Source organism: Hyalella azteca, unplaced genomic scaffold, assembly GCF_000764305.2.
Source record: "Hyalella azteca isolate HAZT.00-mixed unplaced genomic scaffold, Hazt_2.0.2 contig1385, whole genome shotgun sequence".
Classification (NCBI taxonomy): domain Eukaryota; kingdom Metazoa; phylum Arthropoda; class Malacostraca; order Amphipoda; family Hyalellidae; genus Hyalella; species Hyalella azteca.
Genome location: NW_025931704.1, coordinates 86,097 through 109,763, shown reverse-complemented (window position 1 = coordinate 109,763; position 23,667 = coordinate 86,097). Strand labels below are relative to the sequence as shown.

General features: G+C 37.4%; 1 protein-coding gene across 1 annotated transcript in view; it reads left to right on the top strand.

Moving 5' to 3' along the window:
* Positions 1–22,383, top strand: part of LOC108678249 — a 30,761-nt gene extending 8,378 nt beyond the window's left edge. The window contains exons 3-14 of the mRNA XM_047882556.1: positions 5,496–5,627; positions 5,896–6,099; positions 8,467–8,639; positions 8,946–9,090; positions 9,813–9,883; positions 12,260–12,419; positions 16,265–16,373; positions 17,304–17,491; positions 18,320–18,670; positions 19,466–19,678; positions 20,283–20,458; positions 20,645–22,383. Coding sequence (XP_047738512.1) covers positions 5,496–5,627; positions 5,896–6,099; positions 8,467–8,639; positions 8,946–9,090; positions 9,813–9,883; positions 12,260–12,419; positions 16,265–16,373; positions 17,304–17,491; positions 18,320–18,670; positions 19,466–19,678; positions 20,283–20,458; positions 20,645–21,574 — 2,852 coding nt within the window. The 3' untranslated portion in view covers positions 21,575–22,383. The remainder of the gene's footprint in view (positions 1–5,495; positions 5,628–5,895; positions 6,100–8,466; positions 8,640–8,945; positions 9,091–9,812; positions 9,884–12,259; positions 12,420–16,264; positions 16,374–17,303; positions 17,492–18,319; positions 18,671–19,465; positions 19,679–20,282; positions 20,459–20,644) is intronic.
* The last annotated feature ends 1,284 nt before the right edge of the window (positions 22,384–23,667 follow it).

Here is a 23,667-nt window from a genome sequence, read left to right as displayed (position 1 = left end):
TAATATCCCTCATTCAAAGATGTTTTCTCCTGCAACTTCCGAAATTTCAGGTTGTTCTTAATAAGAAAATTATCACGTTAGCCCGGGGTTAAGCGATATAGTTAATCGTAGAAATTTTAGAAATCATTCATTGAGAATTCTTTCATTTCAGTGTTAGATCTAATGTACACTAGAAAACCCGGTTCAAGCCTTCATTCTACACAGGACATTGAGTGTACGGCCATTCGACTTGAGTTTCAAAAGTGGGAGACAACAATTTTGCGACTTTTAACTTAACTTTATACAATAATATAAATTAAATTGTAATTTTTAATCCGATCTTTTGTTGTCACATATAAATATTTGAGAACTTCACGGCAGTGAATATAATGTCTATGGGAAATGCTATGAAAAATAACTAGAAAACTAGTAAATAGAATAAAACTCGCAGGTATGCTGATGTTGTCAGCATACCTGCGTAATTTAAGAATCCCATTATTACAAATCCCGTTATTGCAAATCCCGTTATTGTAAATCCCGTCATCCCCAGCCCTTCCATCCCGGGATTTTAACTTTCTATGTCTGAATGGAACGATCGCTTGTCGAAGTAATATCACGCTTCAAAAAAACTCTTCCATCCATTTGTTCTACCCTTGAAGTCTATCATTTAAAAAAGCTACCACGTAATTCCACACACATTAAGTATCCTAGTTACGCTCCCTAACTGACTCTATACACTGCAAGGCTTCATGACACAAATTTGACAAATATGTACAAGTACGAGTAGTAGCATGAGTGAAAGAAAAATGTTTTTTAAATGGCAAAATTCAATTAGAATGTATGGAATACTTGTTGGAAATATATGCAGAATGAATGAAAAATACATGTAAAGTGTCCCGAACGATAAGAGGATAAAAGTAAATCTAGGATAGAAGAGAAAGTAGGCAAGAGTCAAATGAGACTTTGTAATAAGTGAAGTCAAAGCGAGCTTCTGGACTTGGGCAATGCGAATTAATAACTGCTTAAGTTTCCCGCTATTTGGACTTTATTTCGTAATTCACGTTGATAAATTGTATGGGTAAGTTGATTTATCAAATTCTGAATAGAATAGGCGCGTTTGTCTAATCTTTAATTTGTTAATCCATAAGCACAAGACAATTACGCATTTCTATTGTTTATAAAGCTTAAAAGTTTCGGAGTAGCCATAACACAGTACTAAATTCAAGTACTATACCAATGGAACCTTACCTTCATTTCTATAGCTTGGTTTACTACCTGCCAGTGTACGTCTTTCAGCTCAACTATCGTCCTCACCGAAACGCTCTTAAACTCTACATATTTTCGACCTTTAATCGCCGAAAAGTCCCGGATGTTTATGAACTCCGCCCGACAGGGATTACAAATCAGCCTTTTTTATTGCACGCTCTTATTTCAGGTGGAACTCGTACGGTAGTAATAGTGGATGAGATGTGACTTCATTTTAATGTTTTAAATATATGGGATTGCGGTCATTTTGTAGGCAAATAAAATGCCACTCTTCCTTTCGAGCGTTATGAACCGACCTTTTCGTGGTTTTTTTTATACATTGATATTGAGAAAATTCAAAATTTCCGGCGATTCAAGTCCACTCACTGAAAAAAGGGATAATATTACATTTGCAAATTGCAAATTTTTTCTGACGACGCATTTCCAGCTCGCAAAATGAGAACATTTTATCAAAGTATGTAAAGTTTATTTCTTTGATAAAGTGAAGACGGTGATGAATAAATTATTTTCGGTCAAATTCTAGCCAAATACTTGGCATGTACCTCTGCTATCAGGATATTTTTTCCCTTAGTGAACCTCTTTCATTTCAGATTATTAAAGAGTTTTTATACAAAAATAGGATGCAATTAATTTCCATGTTTTTAAGACGAAAAATTAAACTTTAATTATTTCTACAGTTATTATTTACTCGCTAAAATTTGATTAGCTAAAAAAAAGTATGACATTTCGTGCATGCGCTGGATGTAATGAACTCCATTTAACTCAGAATCGATGGCATGGAAAGTCATTCTAAAGGGTTTAGTTTTTAGTCATGGATAAAATTGCGCCAAACAAGAATTTTGGAAGGAAATATCCGTCTTCTGTTCAGATTGTTTCGCTAGAAATTACTTTTTGTACAGAGTCGATTGTTAAAATGTCGAATAATTTCTGCTCCTTCGAATTTTCTGCCTTAAAATAGATTTTTTTGCCATTGGATATTTTGAAAAATTCCGTAAACTTTTTGTAGAGATCGAAGTCCGCCCAACGGCCCCGGGTGCCGGTCTAGGGAGGTACGGGCAACATACACGAGTCACTATAACTGTACTACTAAATACTATAATTTAGTACATTATACTATGCACGGATATTAATTATTGTCGACCATATAAGTATACATGGGTCATCTATACTAGGTATGACTAGAAAGTCTTTAATTTTAGTCAGTATAATATTTTCAGAGAAGTTAGGGCTATAGATGGCACAGTCGCCATTTTTACTGACCTCTTGCAAAATCATATGCTTGTGATGCGTACGTGTTGATGATGCGTACGTGTTGATGATGCGTACGTGTTGATGATGCGTACGTGTTGATGATTGCTTTATATGCCCCAAGTGAAGCGCGTTAATTACTTAAATATGAAGGCCTAATTTTCTGATTTTTTCTACTGTGCAGAGGAGAAAATTACCAGCTTTATTCTGAGGGAGAATTCTGATTAAAAGCTTGGGGCCCATTACGTATGCTTCATCGTGGATTAAATAGATGTTGCGAAAATTGTTTCAAAAAAGCTCTAAAAGTTGAAAAACTTTCAACTTTCATTGAATAGCATGGTATTGAAAATGAATAGGGCAAGTTAAACGAGGAGAAAATTATTAAACTTTCAAGTTCAAGTTGATAGTTATTCGTTTTGATTTTAGTATTTCTAATAATTTTCATTTTGTAAGGTAATCACACAAACATAACAGCTAACAATTTTATTTAAACTGCAACGAATAAAATTTCGCATCCAGCGAAGTAGAATAACGGAACTGCTGTAGATGCAGTTGAGGGAACTGAAATTAGAAAAAAGGACCTTACTAAATGAATGCCGGAGCTTGAAAATAATTATAGCAATTATAGTCAGTAATTCCAATTTAGCGGTGCACAACTTGACAGTGAACGTATTTTCCAGTCTAACCTCAAATGAAATAACATATACATCGGAAATAAGCAGTCGTGCTGGCAGCACTTGAGGCATGAAGCACACGGCAAAAGAGATGCGACGAGAATACCGTAGGTTATACTGTAAATTTACGGTTAACAAGGATACCGGATGTTATACTGTAAATTAACGGTCAAGAATATGATTGGAAAGACAAGTAAGCGCTATTGTATCGGATTCAATTCATTATTAGGATCAGAACATACATATCAATTATTCAAGGTACGATTAAATATTTCGAGACTAACCTTCTAAATTATTACCGCTGGGGTCAATTTAGAAGTGGCTTGAAAGCCTTTCAGAGGTATAAAGGTATTTAACAGTGCAATTGAGTGCAATGGTTAAGATATTAATGAATGGCCGACCCAACTTGGCTAAGTTAATAATTAGGTTAATGCGTCACAGGGCTTAGAATTAATGCTCAAAAACGAGTAATACAGCCAGTACAATTAATGCGTCATAGACGTCTTTATGGTGTTGACCTCAGACCAAAGGAGTGAAGTGGCATGCATTAACTTGACAAGGGGCCCATAGCATGCATTAAGTCAAAATAGTCACAAGGGGCCCATAGCATGCATCAAGTCAAAATAGTCACAAGGGGCCCATAGCATGCATTAAGTCAAAACAGTTAATAGGAAGTGAATAGCACTTGGGTTACTGTGAGCAATACAGCAGCCAAGAACACCATATGAGTCACCTTATCACACAAGTTTTCTAAAATTCAAGACCTCTTGCATCAGTGGTTCTCTCGAAATCAATACCATTAATCTAACTTAATCTTTAAGGTCTCCGTTAAATTGAAACGGAACGTGAATTTCAATATGCGGAACAAAATTTATAATAATTTGTTCTATTCGTTAGGTAATTTTCGCATGTAATTCGTATATACTTGTTCTATTTGTGAAGGTCTTATTCCAGTATAATTCGGATATACTTATTCCCTTTGTTAAGGCCTTATTCGCATGTTATTCGTATATACTTGTTCTATTCGTGAAGATTCTGAAAATTTTCATAACAATTTTTAGGTTAAAGGCCGTAACTGTGATACGAAGATAAATACGGTTAACAAGGATACCTGGGGTTATACTGTAAATTTACGGTAAACAAGTATGCCGGAGGTTATACTGTAAATTTACGGTTAACAATTAAGGATACCGGAGGTTATACTGTAAATTAATGGTTAAGAATCAGATTGGACAGACAAGTAAGCGCTATTATATCCGATTCAATTCATTATTAGGATTAGAATATACATATCAATTATACAAGTTACGATTAAATATTTCGAGACTAACCTTCTAAATTATTACCGCTGGGGTCAATTTAGAAGTGACTTGAAAGCCGATCAGAGGTATAAAAGTATTTAACAGTGTAGCGCTGTTACATTAGTAGTGTCTAACTATTAATGTAACTTAATCTTTAAAGTCTCCGTTAAATTAAAGCAGAAAGTGGATTTCAATATGCGGAACAAAATTTCTAATAATTTGTTCTATACGTAAAGGAAATTTTTGCATGTTATTCGTATATACTTGTTCTATTTGTGATGGTCTTATTCTAGTGTAATTCGGATATACTTATTCCATTTGTTAAGGCCTTATCCGCATGTTATTCGGGATCTACTTGTTCTATTTGTTAAGGTCTTATTCGCATGTTATTCATATATACTTAGCAAATTTACCATATCGATATTGAAAACGTTGCGTTTGAAACTTGCACGATGTGGTGAATTTGCTTGGTGTTTTCTTTGCTTTTAAATTCCTTGTGAGCTTGCGGTATAAGCAGACTGATAATATAAGTACTCGTATATACTTGTTCTATTCGTGAAGATTCTGAAAATTTTCAGACCAATTTTTAGCTAGAAGGCCGTAACTGTGATACGAAGATAAAACATCGAGAAGTCAAGGATATTATGAAGAATATCACCGAATTGAAATTTTCACTTACCTGAATCGTTTATGAAAAAAGCCCATGATACTTCTTTATTCATAGTATACAAAATCTACAGAGATAATATATAATATACTGACTTTCTTTAACGACGCACATGTTTTAAGTATATCGCCAATTCGCTTAACTCGCAGCGTACACTACAAGCAAAATTTTAGCGAACAGTCTACCGTTTCTTCACGTTACATCAATGCAAAATAATGATTAAGGTTTCGAAATATTGCTGAAAAGTTCGTATTTACGCATGTTCGTAAACAGATTAATTATCTTAGTTGCCACTAACTCAGGTTCTGTATCGACTTAAGTATCATTGAGAGTGCAATAATTATTCTCCTGACCATGCAGAGCCGCCGCGGAGTGTGAAGATTTTTGAGGAAGGCGTACCAACCCCCCGGGGCAGCTCGGGGGGCAGCGTGGGGCTGGTGGGGCCTTACATGGAGGGGGACGTGGTGAGCCTGCGGTGTGAGGTCTTAGGAGGTGAGTGGATTTTGTTAAATTTGAGTTTTTACAGCGTTTCTTGCTTGAGTTTATGTTAACACTGCTCGTATGTAGACTCGATTTATGGGAAACAAATTTTCACTGACAGCCATTATCCTATTTGCAAAATACGAATATTGCCACAGTATGCGTATTAATAAATTAACAACAATTAGCTCATTGACAATATTCTAACTATAGAAGTAATTAACACAAAATGTTCATCTTACGTTACGTGTTTTAATCAAGATTAATTGTTAACTTGAAGGTATCCCTTACCCGGCGGTAAGTTGGTGGTACCGGGGCGTACCAGTTCCCTCAAGTGGCACCTCACGTAAGGGTGAAGTGTCAAGTACCAGCCTTGACTTGCCGAGCCTGGCTCGCCGAGACCTGAAGTCTGAAGTTATGTGCCAAGCACTGAACACCAACACCACTGAACCTCTCTCCGCGTCAGTGCTGATCGACATAACGTGTGCGTGATCTGTCTTTCATTTTGTCATTTGCGTTACGCTTGAGCTATGGTGATCTGTCTTTCATTTTGTCATTTGCGTTACGCTTGAGCCATTTAGTTCTGTGTTCTATTATTGATTTCATCCTTGGACCGGCTACCTGAGTGCTTCTTGGTTGGTTTGACGGCTTAATCAGATAATTCTGAGCTTCTGGCTGATTTACCATTGAACCAGCTAACCGAGTGCTAGATAACGTCGCTGGCCTTTGCGGAAAAATGGAATAGTGTCGTATCATTTTCTTTGCCGTAAAATTCATTTTATCGGCATCCTTACAGTAAATTTGTTCTCTGCGCTGCTCTATCTTAAAAATAATCCAATTTTTGACAGATCCCGCTTTAATATCAAGGTTTGTCGTCAACTAATCCTCATGAACTTACTTTAATTCCACGATAATTCGCCTTCAGCATTTAGTTGCTGAACTATAAACTTCCGAAAACTTTTCCTCTCATTTCTTGATACACGAAATCAATTTTCAGCCATTTCATTATCATGTAATTCAAATTTCCAATGGTGATCGCCTTGCATCTTTCTTACCTTCATCAATTTTTGTCGGTCCCGTTTATGCCATCCACTGAATTTCACACTCTAGCTTGAACCCAACATTATTCATCAGAGAACTGTACGATCCCATTCTGCATTCATGGTTTAAAATGACTGCAGCTTGATATACTGCAATTATTCAACTGCTGACACACGATCAGCTGGCAGACTTACTACCATCATCCATAACTCTCTTACCTGCACCCCACCAAGTCACCTCCTCTTACAACAGCTGTCACACGATCAACTGGCAGACTTACTACCATCATTCATAACTCTCTTACCTGCTCCATACCAAGTCACCTCCGCTTACAACTGCTGTCACACGATCAGCTGGCAGACTTACTACCATCATTCATAACTCTTTTACATGCACCATACCAAGCCACCCTTCGTGCCGCTCTCTCACACGATCAGCTGGCAGACTTACTACCATCATTCATAACTCTTTTACATGCTCCATACCAATTCACTCTTCGTGCTGCGCTCTCATATATTAAGTACGCGTTCCTACTTTACTCCATCGATTTAAGTTCACTGGCGCACGCCACCTCGCGCGCGTCTTTTCGAACACCTCGTAAAATTCTACGTAGAAATAAATGACCGTCTTGCTTCCGGCACACGCACGCCATCGTGATTTGTTTCACTGTTAACGGAATGGTTGCTTTGTTAAATGATGCAGTGCGAACCATCGCAGCTGTTAAGTGAAGTAAATTATTTTTGCAGTAATTAAGGTACTTTGAATTACTTCGATAATAAGCGCCTTAATTATGAAGTTTAATACAAAATTCGATTACGATTAATAATTTCATAATTTATGTAGTGATCACTTTGATAAAATTCCAGCTGATAAAATTGAAACAAAAGTTTGTAAATGTCAATACGAAGGAATGATTTTAATAACCTCGAGTGAACAATGCATCAAAAAGTAATTTAAGATTGATAATTCATTTGAAGAAATTATGACTTATTTTGGTTCCTTACAAGTTTCTTAGCAATCAGTACTTGTTTTAATTAGTTTAGTGGAATGTATTGTCATGGATATTGAGAAAATATCTGATATTGATAAAATATCTGTTGTTAATTCCGCTTGGAATTTATAGTAAACCATCAACGTAAGTGGAGGCTGTAATGTAAAGAATAGTGTTGCTGTGGAGTGTGAGTTGGAGTCGGCAATTGAATATGGTGATGTTGGGAAGTACTTTTTGAAGCATTAAAAAAATTTTAAATTTGCAATTTGATGTGATGCATTGCCTACAAAATGGACTGCAAAGGCCTCAGTAAGCACAATTATAACCTTAAATCATATTTTATTCTTTAATGAAAGGATTTTAGCAAGACCTAAATTTAACAAAATTGAATACAACAGCATTTAATTATTTCAAAAATCATGAACGCATTGATAACCTTTCAGGATTTGAAAACTAAGAATTTTTTTTGTTTTCCCAGAGTTTATCTTTTGAATGCAACCGTTTGTTGGTTCTTTTAATAGTCGGTGCTCTGATAAGGAAATGTTATTACATACGATTTTGTGGGCCAATGAGGAGTCATTTTTCACATAAATATATTTATTGTATTTATGATTAATTTTTATTCATAATTATATAATTTGTTATTCATATACATTTGTTGTTCATAATTATTTGTTATTCTATTCATAATTATAATTGTGTTGTGTTATGTTATTGTTAATTGGTTTATTGTATTTATGATTAATTTATTGTTATTGTATTTTTTACATAAATATATTTATTGTTTTATTATTTATATATAATTTATTTAATTTGCAGTAACGCCGCTGCGGGTTGAGATGAAAGGTTTATCGTCCCCCCTGGTTGAGGGGGTGGCCACCACCCTGGAGTGCGAGAGCGTTGGTTCGCGACCACCCGCTACCATAACATGGTGGTGGGATGACGCACCCCTCCACCACTCTGCTGATGCTACCAACCTAGTCGTCAACCAGGTGTATACTCTCGTACACATGTAAATTATTTATACAATTCTAAAAACATTATTAGATACTTTCTTCAAGGAAATTCAGTCATAATGAAAAAATTTCGTACACAAGTAAATTATTTATACAATTCTAAAAACAATAAATAATACTTCTTTGAAGGATATTCAGTCATAATGAATAAAAAATAATATATCTCTTTGAAAATTATTTATACAAGTCTAAAAACAGTAAATAACACTTTCTTTAAGAAAATTCAGCCATAAAGAACAAAAAATGATATATCTCTTGTAAAATAATGATTTTGAATCCCAGAATTTCGATGACGGTAACGTCACTCGCGCAACTCTGACGATCACGCCGCAGTTGTCAGACGAGGGCGCTGTGGTGACGTGCAAAGCTCGGAACTCCAGGCTGGATCACAAAGATCTGGAGGATCATGGATCTATCACAGTGCACTGTGAGTATCCAGGGCCTATACTTTCAAAAAAAGTTAAGAGATCGTAAGTTCATCCGCCAATCATTGACGGGCTTTCAAGCCAGATCTACCAATCATAGACAAGAAAATAGTACTTGTCTATGATTGGTAATAGTAATAAGTACTTACGTTCACTTAGCGAGTTTTGAAAGGATGGCCCCAGTTCTGTCAAATCCAATATTCAACATTAAGGCATCTGTTCTTGTGATGAAAATTTTCTCAGATTGTTATTATTGATAAAATTTAATACGATTTCGGAAGATAGAATATCTTTTTAATGTGGTTTGCTGATACGTGCGTGTGTAGGCACAGCGATGTTTCATGCCTGAACATCAACCTCAGAGCATTTAAATTATTTATTCATCATTCAAGACTTATAATTTTAAATAAACACATCACCACTTTCCCTTCCATTCCCAAGAGGCTACAAGGTGCACAGTGAAGTCTGGTTAGAATTCTAAACTCAAAAACGACATAATCTCCTGTCCATATTTTTGCTCTACGCGACAAAATTACTGAGCCAAGTAATTATAGTCTTGATTTAAATAACGTCTTACAGCGCTGAGCTATCTACACTGCGGCTCCTGTCTGGCCAGAACCAGAACCTTAATTAAGATATTTTTACTAGGTAATTTTCTACTGACATGATTTTCGAAATGACACGGAATTAAGAACAAAAAAATTTAAATCTTTACCTAAGTAACTTTCTGACGTTTACTTCGAGTGCGACATTTCTGCCAACCCAAAGTCCTTCAAAGTGTCCTGGCTTCACAACGTGAGTGCTATATTATCAAGGGATATCTTCAATAATTAGCAAGTTAAGATTATATTACTATAACATAGTATCTTATAGTAGAATCAGGGCAGAAGAATAAGTTTAGTTTGGCCTGTCGCCGAGTTTGGCCTGTAATTTCTCGACTTGTGTACATGAGACCTGAAAGCTGTTGTTTTATCAGATCTTTTCAAATAACCACCACAAGTCTGAACATACATTCCTGCACAACTTTGTCTAGTCTCTTCGATCGGAGCGTCAACGAAGCCAGCGGGGAGCAGGCATGACGAGCCGAATACTACTTTAGCCACCGCAATGGATTACATTTTCGCAATACTCAAGCCAGCCACCGAAATATACTATATTTTTGCAATACTCATGCCATCGAAATATATTATATTTTTGCAATATTCAAGCCACCGCAATACATTACATTTCGCAATACTTAAGCCACCGCAACGCATTACATTTTCGCAATACTTAAGCCACCTCAATGCATTACCTTTTTCAATACTTTAGCCACCGCAGTATATTACATTTTTTCAATACTTAAGCCACCACAATACATTATATTTTCGCCATACTTAAGCCACAGAAATAAATTACATTTTAGCAATACTCAAGCCACCGCAATACATTACATTTTTCAATACTTAAGCCACCACAATACATTACAAATAAAATATTTAATCAACGTGATGAAATTGACGTAAGATTATTTACAACAGCAAAAAATCGAAAACTTAGGTTCGAAATTTTTGTTTCACTATCTAAAGAAATTCTTGCGTTTACTCAATCTTATAACTATTGTAAAAATGATCTAAAATGACTCACTTATCCCAGTGAAAACTCGATACAAAATTTAACTCTGCTTGGTTGCATAACAGGAAAATCACAACTGGAACCCTAGTTTTTCCCTCCTGGCAACCAGCTGTATTAAAAAATTATTATTTGATCCGTTCTGTATTGTAAGATCAAACGTTCTGTAAGTATTTACACATCTATAAATAAAATTCGTTTTTTTTCACTAGTCCGGAAATGTTTGATTTTTTTTACGTTTCCTGGTGGACGATGAGTCATGAAGGCATCGATGATCTCCATCATCCGCATCTCGACTTTACGAGCCGATAAATTCACACAGAGTTCCGTGTCCGCAAATGTTCCGCGTCGGCAGCGTGTCCTGTCCGATATTAAAATCCATTTTTTGATATCGCGTTTGGAAGGGAAGTTGTGAGATCAAATTGTAAAATGAAAATCAGGGAAATATCAAACGTTATTTTTTTGCGTTAACATTAAAGTCCATCAAGCCTCAGTTCTGTCTTCATTCAGCAGAAGTAAATTGTATATAAATGAAACGACTCTATTAATGATTGTTTTGCGTAATTTTTGCACAGCTGCGGCACTACTCAACAATATTTTCGTTTTATTTCCGTTGCAGCGATTTTTATAGAACATTCATACGCAGGTTCGAGCCATTTACACTTTTCACAGGCATCCAACATTTAATCTTTCACAAACGATAGTCGTTTACCAATTACATAATAACTTCATTATATAAAACAAAAATAATACCTTATAAGACTCTTCTAGCAAGATAAGTTATTTGTTTTTCCGTTGTTTATTTCCCAGCGATGCAAAAACGTAAATACGGTAAAGCGATTGCAGTTAGGCGGAAGCTGCAATAAATACAAGAGATTACCTCGTGACTTTGAATTATCCACCTGCAGTGGAACACAGAAGCAGTTATGTCATGCATAGCTTATAAGCCAGCTCTGCTGACCACACCTTATGCACAGGCATGGAACTCCATCATAGAAGCTAGAGTAACATTCATGAGCGAGAATATTGCTCACATGTAGCGGCGAGAGATAAAATAGGACTCGGCTCTTGCACTGCATGCTCTCTCTCTCTCTCTCTCTTCTCTCGCTCTCTCTCTCTAGAAAATATTTACCAATGATCAGGGATACCAGATGAAAATCATTGAGCGTATGGCAGGAGCACCTGTTGTGGTTATTTTGCGTGGAATGCATGCGCTGGCAATCGCTTGTTAAAACTTGAAAGTATGTATAAAACAAACCGAAGTCCACTTTCATCCACAACAGTCTGAAGTCCACTTTCTTCCACAACAGTCTGAAGTCCACATCTTATTTTTTGAAAATTATTATTCAATTAATAGTTTCTCAAATTTCTCAATATTTTCAGTTAGACTGATACTTTGGGGCCTCCAAAAAAGTAGCAAATTGAGCAGAGTCTCCTGGATTTTCTGGTCTCTTTTGATGAAATTCATTATTTACATAATAAATATTTCGTCACTTGTTACATACATCAGTATTTATGACAAGTCAATGTAAGTGAATGCATTATTCATGTATGTATTAGGGTGAGGAACTGCACCACAACGTCACGTCTGGCGTCATCCTAAGCAACCAGTCGCTGGTGCTTCAGCGCCTACGTCGTCAGGCGTCCGGCGCCTACGTCTGCGCTGCCGCCAACGCCCTGGGACTCGGACACTCCGAGCCTGTCAACATGATCGTCAAATGTGAGTCATGATCGTCAAATGTGAGTCACGATCGTCAAATGTGAGTCACGATCGTCAAATGTGAGTCATGAGTGGGATGTGTGTCATGAGTGGGATGTGTGTCATGATTGTGATATGTTTCGCAATTGGGATCAGTTTTAAAAGTGCGATATGTATTGCGAGTGGGACAAGCTTGAATTTATTGTAATTCTTTTATTATGAATTCAATTTTATGCAATATCCTGACACAGAGGCATTAGAAACACGCGCCTTGGGCATTTATGGCTCCAGGCTCCTGCTAACAAACATATAAAAAGCGGTTTATTCTCCGAGCATATAAAATGTTAACGGTTAATTCAAAGCTTAATCGTTTATTGGCGGGGGCTTTTACTCGGAGTGATTTTTTGTACTTGAGCCCATTAACGTTTATGCATAATTAGTGATGAAAGTAAATACTAAGTGTATTATTGGTAGTAGATCTTTTCAATAATATCATTTATTTAAAAATTATATTATTATAACTATGCAGTAAAAATTATTTGAGGTTATCATCAATTGCTGTAATAATTATTATAAAATTGTTGATACGAATCTTTGACAAAAATTTGCTTAAGGCTATTAACATAATTTGATAATCTGTATAAGAAATAAGTTATACCAAATGGTCATGCGCTAAATTTAATCACTACTTCACAATTAATATAATACAGGTTGATATGCCTCGTTGTAATTAGATTAATATAAATTCTCTGAAGCTTGATTATAGTCATCACAAATGTTTTGCTTTATTGCAGTGCATGTAGCGCAGTCAAATTTTTGTCGTGTATTTTTCCGAATTCGTTCACTAAATACTTTGCTATTTTCTTAGTAATGTCGGGTTAAAACCTAGAAAAATGCAAGATTATTCCGAGCAGACCAAGGAACCGATCGCCTAATATTTGAACATCGGCACGAGGCATGAGTAGATCCTCCAGAAGTTACAAGTTACGTTGGGATGTGATTAAATAAATAATAAGATTCTGTACTAATGTTGATGTAACAACGGGACCAGGTTATAGTGTTGCAGAACGTTATGTTGACGCAACAACAGGACCAGGTTATAGTGTTGCAGTACGTTATGTTGATGCAGCAACAGAGCCAGGTTATAGTGTTGCAGTACGTTATGTTGCTGCAGCAACAGTACCAGGTTATAGTGTTGCAGTACGTTATGTTGATGCAGCAACAGAGCCAGGTTATAGTGTTGCAGTACGTTATGTTGATGCAGCAACAGAGCCAGGTGTTATAGTGTTGCAGTACGTTATGTTGATGCAACAACAGGACCAGGTTATAGTGTTGCAGTACGTTATGTTGATGCTGCAACATGACCAAGTTATAGTGTTGCAGTACGTTATGTTGATGCAACAACAAGAACATGTTAGTATTAAGGATGCTTCGCTCCATGCAAGATCAGCCCAACGCATCGCCGAGAAAATATCGTCTATTTTTGCGAGAGGCTTTAAGTGAAGAGAGGCTCCAGAGGCCAATATTGAGGAGCAGTGGACGTGAAGGGCTTCATCTCTCTGGCCTGGAGAGGCTCGATCCAGTCCCTAAATATCAAAAGGATAAAAGGACCACATTGATCCCTTCCAAGTATCGGACACGAAAAGTGTACAATAAAATACGTTAAAATATTAGGCGTTGGAAATGTTTTCGCCAAAAAGTCACGGGAAATTCATATGAATGACCTGCAAGGCTGCAATATATTTGATATCGAAATAAAAGTTTTATTTAATTGCAGACATGAATAGTTCACATGAAGGCCCGACAGAGTATAAAGAATGTCGCGACATACGCATTAGAATCATTCAAAATACCAGTCATGAAAAAATCCGCATGTATATCGGCATAATGCAGGCTAATTATAGTTTATATCAATTTATATTTTAACACTGCGGTCACTTCTCTGTACCCACACATTCTCTCCGTTGCAGCTATAACACACGCTATGCAAACAACATTGTTCCCTCACCTGGAACGTTTCCCTCGTCAACTGTCGGCCCTCGGCTGAGGGTCGGCCGGTGATATAGCGACCAAGTTTCTGCTCACTGCTCAATGGAAGGCATATCGCGGGCAGTTTCTTCCTCGCTCGTACATCACAAACTTTATTTTTGAGGCCTAAAACCTCTAAGATGACAGTTTATGATCACACCGGCAGACAGGGCGATGTCATGCCTCATAACTGTCATGATGATTTATGTTCACCACACGATACTGCGCGCTGTTGTGTCACAAAAATGTCATGATGGTTTATGATCACCGCGGGAGACAATGTGCTCCCGTGCCTCATAATTGTCATGATAGTTTATAATCACCGTGAGACGTTACGCGTTACATCGCTGGTCATGAATCACCTTGCGAATTATAATTATAGTATAATTATAATTATCAAATAATGTGTGTTATAATAAATTATAACGCGCTGCCACTGCCGTTCCATGCGTCCTATCTCCCTCAGGCTGTAGGAGTTCAAGGCACTCACTCACAGCATAATATAAAAAGCTCAACTCAAATACTTATTTAGTCCCGATAAGAATTACCTAGCTTTGTTCAAATATCCTAAGAGAGCAATGATTGCAATGCGTGGACACGCTGTTCTTTTAAATCCAAATCGTTTTCCAATATTTGTCGATTTTGGGTTCAAGTTTAGCCGACATATTTGCATAGCTATTTTTTGAACATCTTTTCTACAATACAGATTGCTTTGTAGAGATCATTTTGACTTTCGATAAAAGTAGGTTTAAACTCTTCGGAATACGGGAGCCCAGATCAAGAAAGCTCACAAAATTCTACGGCAACAACAAGCCCCTATCTAAGTCTCAAGTACAGGCTCCGTGAGTTCGATACTGCGTGATGAAAGCCGGTGGCTGATTTAGATAAGTAACTAGCATAAGAGTAGAGTGGAATAGCTAAATTAAAAATTCGGTTAAAAATCGTGTAGGAAAAGAATAAAATTATTAGATCTTTAATTTTCAGAAATTGTGTAGTTTTCCGCAATTATTTCGATAAATATTTGAGCCGTGACGAATTCAATGCAAATGAAAATTTTTGAGTGAGACGAAAGTTTTATCTTAATCTATAAATAAGAAGACGCCCGTCCAAACAAGTAATAGTAGATTAAAGCAAAAAATAAATTCATAAGATTTTAACATATAAACCAATCATTCAATATTAATAAGTGACTACATATGATCACTTCAAATTCCCCCCCCCCCTTCCCAAAAATGCCACCACGCCCCCTGTTTGTGTTTGAGGTTGCGTTATCATGCCACTGCCAATCACCATTCATCTGACAATCGTTTCATGCATTGCACAACATCCACTATCACGTCAACCAATTAAATATCAGCATTTAAATGAAACTTTCCGTACCTTGAAAGGTACGCTCTTTCCACTTTTTCAAAAAGACGGAAGTAGCAATATCTTTCAATTTAATCAATTTAGCAAAATGAAATTTACTTATATTAAAGTTTGAAAGTCTCATTTGGTGTTCGTATGATATATTTAAATTTTATCACATTTTTCTGAGGAATGACCTTATCTATAGTAGATTCTTCACATGTTAATTGCTTCTTTACAATGCTAAATTTAGGGAAATATACACGAGCATATACATCTTATGATTGTTCACACTTTCTCGTACTGGCTTCAGAAACTTTAATTTCTGAATATTTATTTGCTTTCCTGCGAAAGAAAGGAGCATGAGATGAATATTCGTAATATTATTTAATATACAAACAATAAATTCATATGCTGCCATCCATAAGCTTCATATACTTAATTGCTTCAATTCATACGCTGCTTGACGGCCATTGCTTTATACTCGTCAGATTCCCCGGTCTGTCGGACACGAGAACCTAGCGTCAAAGGAGCGGCCAAACTCGAGCGACTCAACGTCACCTGTGAAGTAGAAGCATATCCTGCGGCAACATCCTTCAGGTGAGTGGAAGTGTATCCTGCTGCAACATCCTTCAGGTGAAGTGGAAGTGTATCCTGCTGCAACATCCTTCAGGTGAGTGGAAGTGTATCCTGCGGCAACATCCTTCAGGTGAGTGGAAGTGTATCCTGCGGCAACATCCTTCAGGTGAGTGGAAGTGTATCCTGCTGCAACATCCTTCAGGTGAGTGGAAGCGTATCCTGCAGCAACATCCTTCAGGTGAGGGGAAGCGTATCCTACGGCAACATCCTTCAGGTGAGTGGAAGCGTATCCTGCGGCAACATCCTTCAGGTGAGTGGAAGCGTATCCTACAGCAACATCCTTCAGGTGAGTGGAAGCTTATCCTGCAGCAACATCCTTCAGGTGAGTGGAAGCGTATTTTGTGGCAACATCCAACATCAAGAGATGGGCGGTTAAACTTGATATACGTATTAAGCCTTGTATGAACGGCAATATCCACCAGGTTCGAAGGAGCGAAATGCCAGGCAATTAAGTGGGACGAAGTAGACTCGCTTCCAGCATGGCCTTGTCTTGACAGAGCCCTTATTGATCCATTTATACCATGGAATTAAGGTTCAACGTAGTCGTTATTGATCCATTTATATTATGAAATTAAGGTGCAACATAACCCTTATTGATCCATTTATCTTATGTAATTAAGGTTCATCATAGCCTTTATTGATTTATTGATGCACTTATCTCATGTCATTAAGGTGCAACATAGCCCTTATTACTCCACTTATCTTATGTAATTAAGGTTCAACAATAGCCCTTATTGATCCACCTATACTATGAAATTAAGGTTCATCATAACCCTTATTGCTGCACTTATCTTATGTAATTAAGCTGCAAAACAGTTCTTATTGCTGCACTTATCTCATGTAATTAAGCTCAACATCGCCCTAATTACCCACCGCCCCACCACGGTGCAGGTGGGCATTTAACACGTCAGCAGAGGTGGTCTCCATAGACCCTGGCCGCATCGAAGCGGTGAGCGGAGACCTGCGAGACGTGGCCTACACGCCTCGCTCACAGCTCGACTACGGCTCACTGCTCTGCTGGGCTACCAACGCTGTCGGCCAGCAGAGGGTGCCTTGTGTCTTCCATATCATACACACCGGTGAGCAGAACTTGTCTTCAACTGTAGCAACACATCATACACACCGGTGAGCAGAACTTGTGTTGAACTGTAGCAACCATACACACCGGTGAGCAGAACTTGTGTTGAACTGTAGCATCACATCATACACACCGGTGAGCATAACTTGTCTTGAACTGTAGCAACACATCATACACACCGGTGAGCAGAACTTGTCTTGAACTGTAGCAACACATCATACACACCGGTGAGCAGAACTTGTGTTGAACTGTAGCAACACATCATACACACCGGTGAGCAGAACTTGTGTTGAACTTTATAGCAACACATCATACACACCGGTGAGCAGAACTTGTGCTGAAATGTAGCATCGTAATGGAGAATATGTTTAGTAAAATAAGATATTTTAGTCAATCATTTCAAGCATTGTGTGTTCTCTTACGTTCTTTTCAATGATTTTCTATTCATAAGAGCAATTTTATGTAAATTATGCGGCAAACTAGACTAATACCCAGGAGCAAGAACAAAGCCACAAATACCCATTTTGTTGGTCATAAATAAAGACAAAGACAAGAATGACACTCATTGAGAAGAATATTTTCATTATATGTTAAACATTGAAGAAAATATAGGAGAGCTTTGTGGCTGTTATTCATTTTCTGCTATTTCACGAAACGGTGTGCAAAACGAAAAATTTATGTTGCCTATCTGTCACAGAAGTCTCTTAAAACTCCTACGCTAGTGCACACTTATGTAAAAGTCTTACTAATCATTTCTTTATTCTTACAACTGCACCCAAAACATTTGCGACTTGATAATTTTTCATCAAAGAAGTGCATTGTTTCAAAGCCGTTCCAGAGCCTGTGCACAACTGCTCAGTCTCGGAAGTGAGCCGCACGTCAGCAACGGTGCGGTGTCAGGCGGGCTGGGACGGCGGTCTACCTCAGACCTTCACGCTTTCCGTCAGTCAAGACAGTCCGCCTGACGCCAGCCCCAGCGCCAACTCCAGCAGCTCGGCGCCCAGAGTTCTGGCCAACACCTCGAGTTCCCCGAAGGCTGAGTTCTCGGTCACGGGGCTGGACCCCGGCAAGGAGTATGCGCTCACTGTGTCCGCCGTGAACGCGCGTGGTGGTAGCGCTCCTGTGCGCATTGTGCTTGAGACGCTCGAGGATAAGGCCCAGAAAAGAACCAGTCTTGGGGGTGAGTAATGAGCAGGCTTTGCTATGATGGTTTGATTCATTAGCTTTCATGATAAATGATTTATGGATGAAGATTTGTTCATAGAATGCAAGAATATATACGAGTAGCAGATTTTAAGTGAAGAATAATTATGAGTCTCCAATTAGTTTATAATGGAAGTTGTACTCTTCGCAAATTTGAGCATTGCTATTTAAGTATTTCAATCGCGTTGCCCTCCCGCTTCGCAATTTTTGAAACGATGCAACTTTCATCTCAATCCCGAACAAAAATTGTAGGAGCTAGGATGGGACCAATAAAAACGCAAAAAAATAGGAGGCGTTGCTCTTCGAAGTCGTTAAAAAGTTTGGACAATTCTTTCGTGTTAAAACTCATAATCGCTGCAGATTACCGCAACTTTCAGGGATAAAATCGCTCGTTGGCAGCCACTTCGTTCGAGTTGAGATTTGGTGGCTCTATTTAAAAAATTTTAGTTTTGAAACAATCTTGGAATTTTTTCTACGTATTTTGATGTAAATATTTCTACTTTAATACGCTCATACATAAAAGATCATATACATCTGAAAATAATTGTAAATGAAGTAGACATCTTTTAATAATCAAAGTGGTACCAATAGATTTTAATTAATATTGCGTTCAATCAATTAATATTTGTATTCGTTGATTATGAATCACTGATTCGTTTTCAGGTTTGAACAGCGTTTGCCAAACCAGCAAATAGTTGCCAAGGAAATGCATGCATAGAGTATATTAATATGAGAGTTTAATGTCATTACGGTCCTCTGGCGCCGCTGGTAGCAGGCGTGGTGGTAGCGGTGGTATCACTGCTACTGTCGTGCGTGGTGGTCGTGGTGGTCATCAAAGCCCGGCGATCGTCACGCACAAAACCTCGACGGAATTCGACCCGAGAAAAAAATGATGGTTTTTCGATGAGCAACCAAACTGAGCCTTCAGACACCACCTACCTGGACACTGCAGGGTCTAGTCCTGACGTCATCCCGTACACTAATTGTGAGCTGAACTAGTATATTAGATAGTATATGTATTATAAGTAGTATAATAGATAGTAGTAGAACTAGTATAATACATGATATATGTATTATAATTAGCATAATATATGGTATATGTATTATAACTAGTATAATACGTAGTATATGGATTAAAACTATTTTAGTAAATAGTAGTATATAAGAAATTCAGAATAAATTACTTTTATCGCCATTATCTTTCGTCAAATTGCTTGAATTAGTTTATTACTTGTAAGATGAATGAATCCAGATGCCATCAGGTTCGATAATTTGATTAGAATTTTATAGTTTCCATTTACTCTATGCCCATTCTGTAATTTCGTGCCAAGAGACCAAAACGGACACATTTTATTGTGTGTTGTTCATGAACAATATGGGAAACAGTGCAATGTCCTCTTTGGGGAATACCTTTGTACATATATATTATCTATTTTATACCTTACTTAGCTATGAAATATATGGTTTATTGAATTGCAGCTGCCTTTTTAATAGAGATTGCTTATCTAGCGGTGACATCGTCATAATGCTAATTTAGGAAGATTCTTAATAATTTAATTTTGCTAATTTGAAAGTACTATGCTCCACAGTGCCAACCCCACCGAGAGCCCCTGCTGTGTCCTCAAGTCTCACGTTCAACCAATTATCATTACTGGATGTCGAACACCACCACCACCACCACCACCATCACAACCTCTACAACCATAACACTCCACATCAAGACATCACAGCTCAGCATACCAGAATTGGATCCCTGCCTCGATCTGTGAGCCTTCTTATTATGATTATTGTTTCCAAGCCACATTTTCTATTGTCTGAAATATAACAAAAAAATTAAAATATACCGCAACACTAATCGATTCTGGTTTATTCTTTTGATATCCATAATATTTTTCTCCAATTCCTTGCGTCTTTTCATAACAATTTATCAGTTTTTCTTTATGCTCCACAGGGCAAAACTCCGCGGGGTTATTATACCTCAGATCAATTCCAACATCACAGAGTGTGTGGTGCTCAGACTCAAAAATCCCACTCAAGTATGCACAGTTTGCTCCAGATTGATGAACGATCTCGAGCAGCTTTCTTGGACTTGGATTTAACGAGATCCAGCGAAGCAGATCCTGTTTCGTCTGATGGTCCTGCTGTGAGCCATTTGTCTGCAATCAGCGATACGGCTGATGACCCTCGAGATAAAGAGGTCATGTCATCAAAGGACCGTCAAGGAGTATTACCTCGGAAGGTTCCACTCAAACATCAGCAGGTGGACATGGCGGTCTGGAGGCAAGGCAGATTTAGTCCTGCTCTGCAAGACAACACTCAAGAGGTGCCTTTCTCTCCATCTTCCGCCTCGAGTTTGCCTACCGGACAAAACAAGAAGGATCCTGAAAGCCAAACTCCAGCTCTTTCATCGGCTTCAAGTGCCGCTATGAAGTCCGTTGAATTTCAGAGGACGGAAAATAATGCAATAAATTCATCGGTTCCTTCTACAGTAAAATCTTTTAATGGTTTAACAGATTCACTTGAGATTGGAGTATCTTATCATCTGCCTCCACTGCAAGAAGATATTAATTTTGACGGCAGAGTGTACAGTAAGAACGAAACTTTCTTCTCGCCACCTCCCATGTTTTCTAACTCGTCCCCTCCATTTGTGATGCCTCAAACTGCTCAAGATATTTCGTCGGTGGGTGGAGCCACTGTAGACGAAACGCTCAAGTGTGACAGGCTTAAGAATAGACAAATAAGTGATGGTAAACCTTCATGGCGGGGCGCGAGTAACGTAATGGGCTCAGGCAGCGTTAAAATTGCTTCGCCTGAATTATTATGTAAACAAAGAGGACAGAAAAGCCCGAAATCTTTCATTAAAAAAGAAAGTTCCGTGTGAAGTTACGGCAGCTGTCTACGATATATATTTTAAAAAGAATGCATTCCATATTAATTTAAGTGGGGCAGCAAAATTCGACATTTTTGAAAATTTATTTAATGAATTCATAATCAAATCAAGGAGAGCGCTATTTGATGTAAGTGGTGAATCATTCGAAATAGTTTCAAGTTATACAATACCTGCGTAATAATGACATAAAAAGTTATTAATTTTTTCATTAATTAATCAAAATAAATGATATCTCAGATTGCCCATGTAGAAATTAGAATAATTTCTTGTTATCTGAGGTTTATCATTTATTCCTTTATGACAGTAAATTTACGACTAAATTTGAACACACTAAATCATAAATACCCTAGCTCATAATTTTATAAGTATGTTGTTAATCTGTGTGTGCGTGCAATGAATACACAAGTTGTTAGTGTATTTGTATGCTCGTTAATATTTGTATGCGGTGAATATTTTTGGAACTGATGAAAATATCTATCTCATATGATGCCACAGTTCGATGTCATATTTAGTCTAATATTTCAGTAAATGCTTACTCATAATAGACATAAAGCTGGTATCCAGTTCATATGTATTCAATAATTTAAATATGATGTAAATTATTTTAAATTTGCGTTGGTTACCTATTTAAATATTTGCATTGATTGATATATTAGTACATATGATGATTGGAAACACGACTAAGGACTAAATACGCAAATAGATTTCCATTAACAGAAAGCACATTGGAACTACATTAATTATTCGTACCAAGGACTTGCATTCAATTAATTTTTTGTAAACTACATGTAACTTGAGAACTGTTAAATGTTGTTTGAATAATCAGTTCTTTTATTTATATCAATGCAACGTCAAGGCGGGAAAATTTCGCTTATAAATCAGGCCAGAATTGCGTAGCAATTTTACGGACGATGAGAGGCATTTCTCCAGGCGTAATTATCATTTGTAGAATAAAATAAAAAAATAAACGATAATAAACGATAATAAAATAACGACTGCAGAGACTGCGGCGTTTATTGGGGAAAGAGAACGAATGAGCTTTAAAATAATATTCGCATTTCTATAGAAGATGGTGAATTTCAACTATCATTTATAAACATTTTTTCTAATTCTACCACAGTCGTTAAACCATTAATTGTATATTTCTAGTAAAATTCTTTAGCAATAAGTAATTATACAGTCCTTTCTATAAGATATAGTGTTTGAAAATTTCTATGATGCGCAAGGTAGTGATTCAAAATAAACCAAATAAATTAATATTTCAAATATCACTTTGAAATTCTACGCTCAAACATTCTTGTTCTAACGTGAACAAAGACAAAAACTCGCAAAGAAATGCAAATTTTTTTAGTGTCAAAACTTTCGAGGGGAGAGAATCGTGACATAACTTTTATGAATATCAAATCCTTCTCAAAATATTTATATACACAGCGCTTCACACGGCAGGATTCACGACGCCATTTCTCATGTTCCTCATGCCATGTCTCATGTTCCTCATGCCATGTTTCATGTTCCTCATGTCATGTTTCATGTTCCTCATGCCATGTTTCATGTTCCTCATGCCATGTTTCATGTTCCTCATGCCATGCTTCATGTTCCTCGTGCCATGTCTCATGTTCATCATGCCATGTCTCATATTCCTAATGCCGCATCTCATGTTCCTCATGCCATGTTTCATGTTCCTCACCCATGTTTCATGTTCCTCATGCCATGTTTCATGTTCCTCGTGCCATGTCTCATATTCATCATGCCATGTCTCATATTCCTAATGCCGCATCTCATGTTCATCATGCCATGTCTCATATTCCTAATGCCGCATCTCATGTTCATCATACCATGTCTCATATTCCTAATGCCGCATCTCATGTTCCTCATGCCATGTCTCATGCTCCTCATGCCATGTCTCATGTTCCTTTTGCCATGTCGCATGTTCCTCATGCCATGTCTCATGTTCCTCACGCCATGTCTCATGTTCATCATGCCATGTCGCATGTTCCTCATGCCATGTCTCATGTTCCTAATGCCATGTCTCATGTTCCTCATGCCATGTCGCATGTTCCTCATGCCATGTCTCTTGTTCCTCA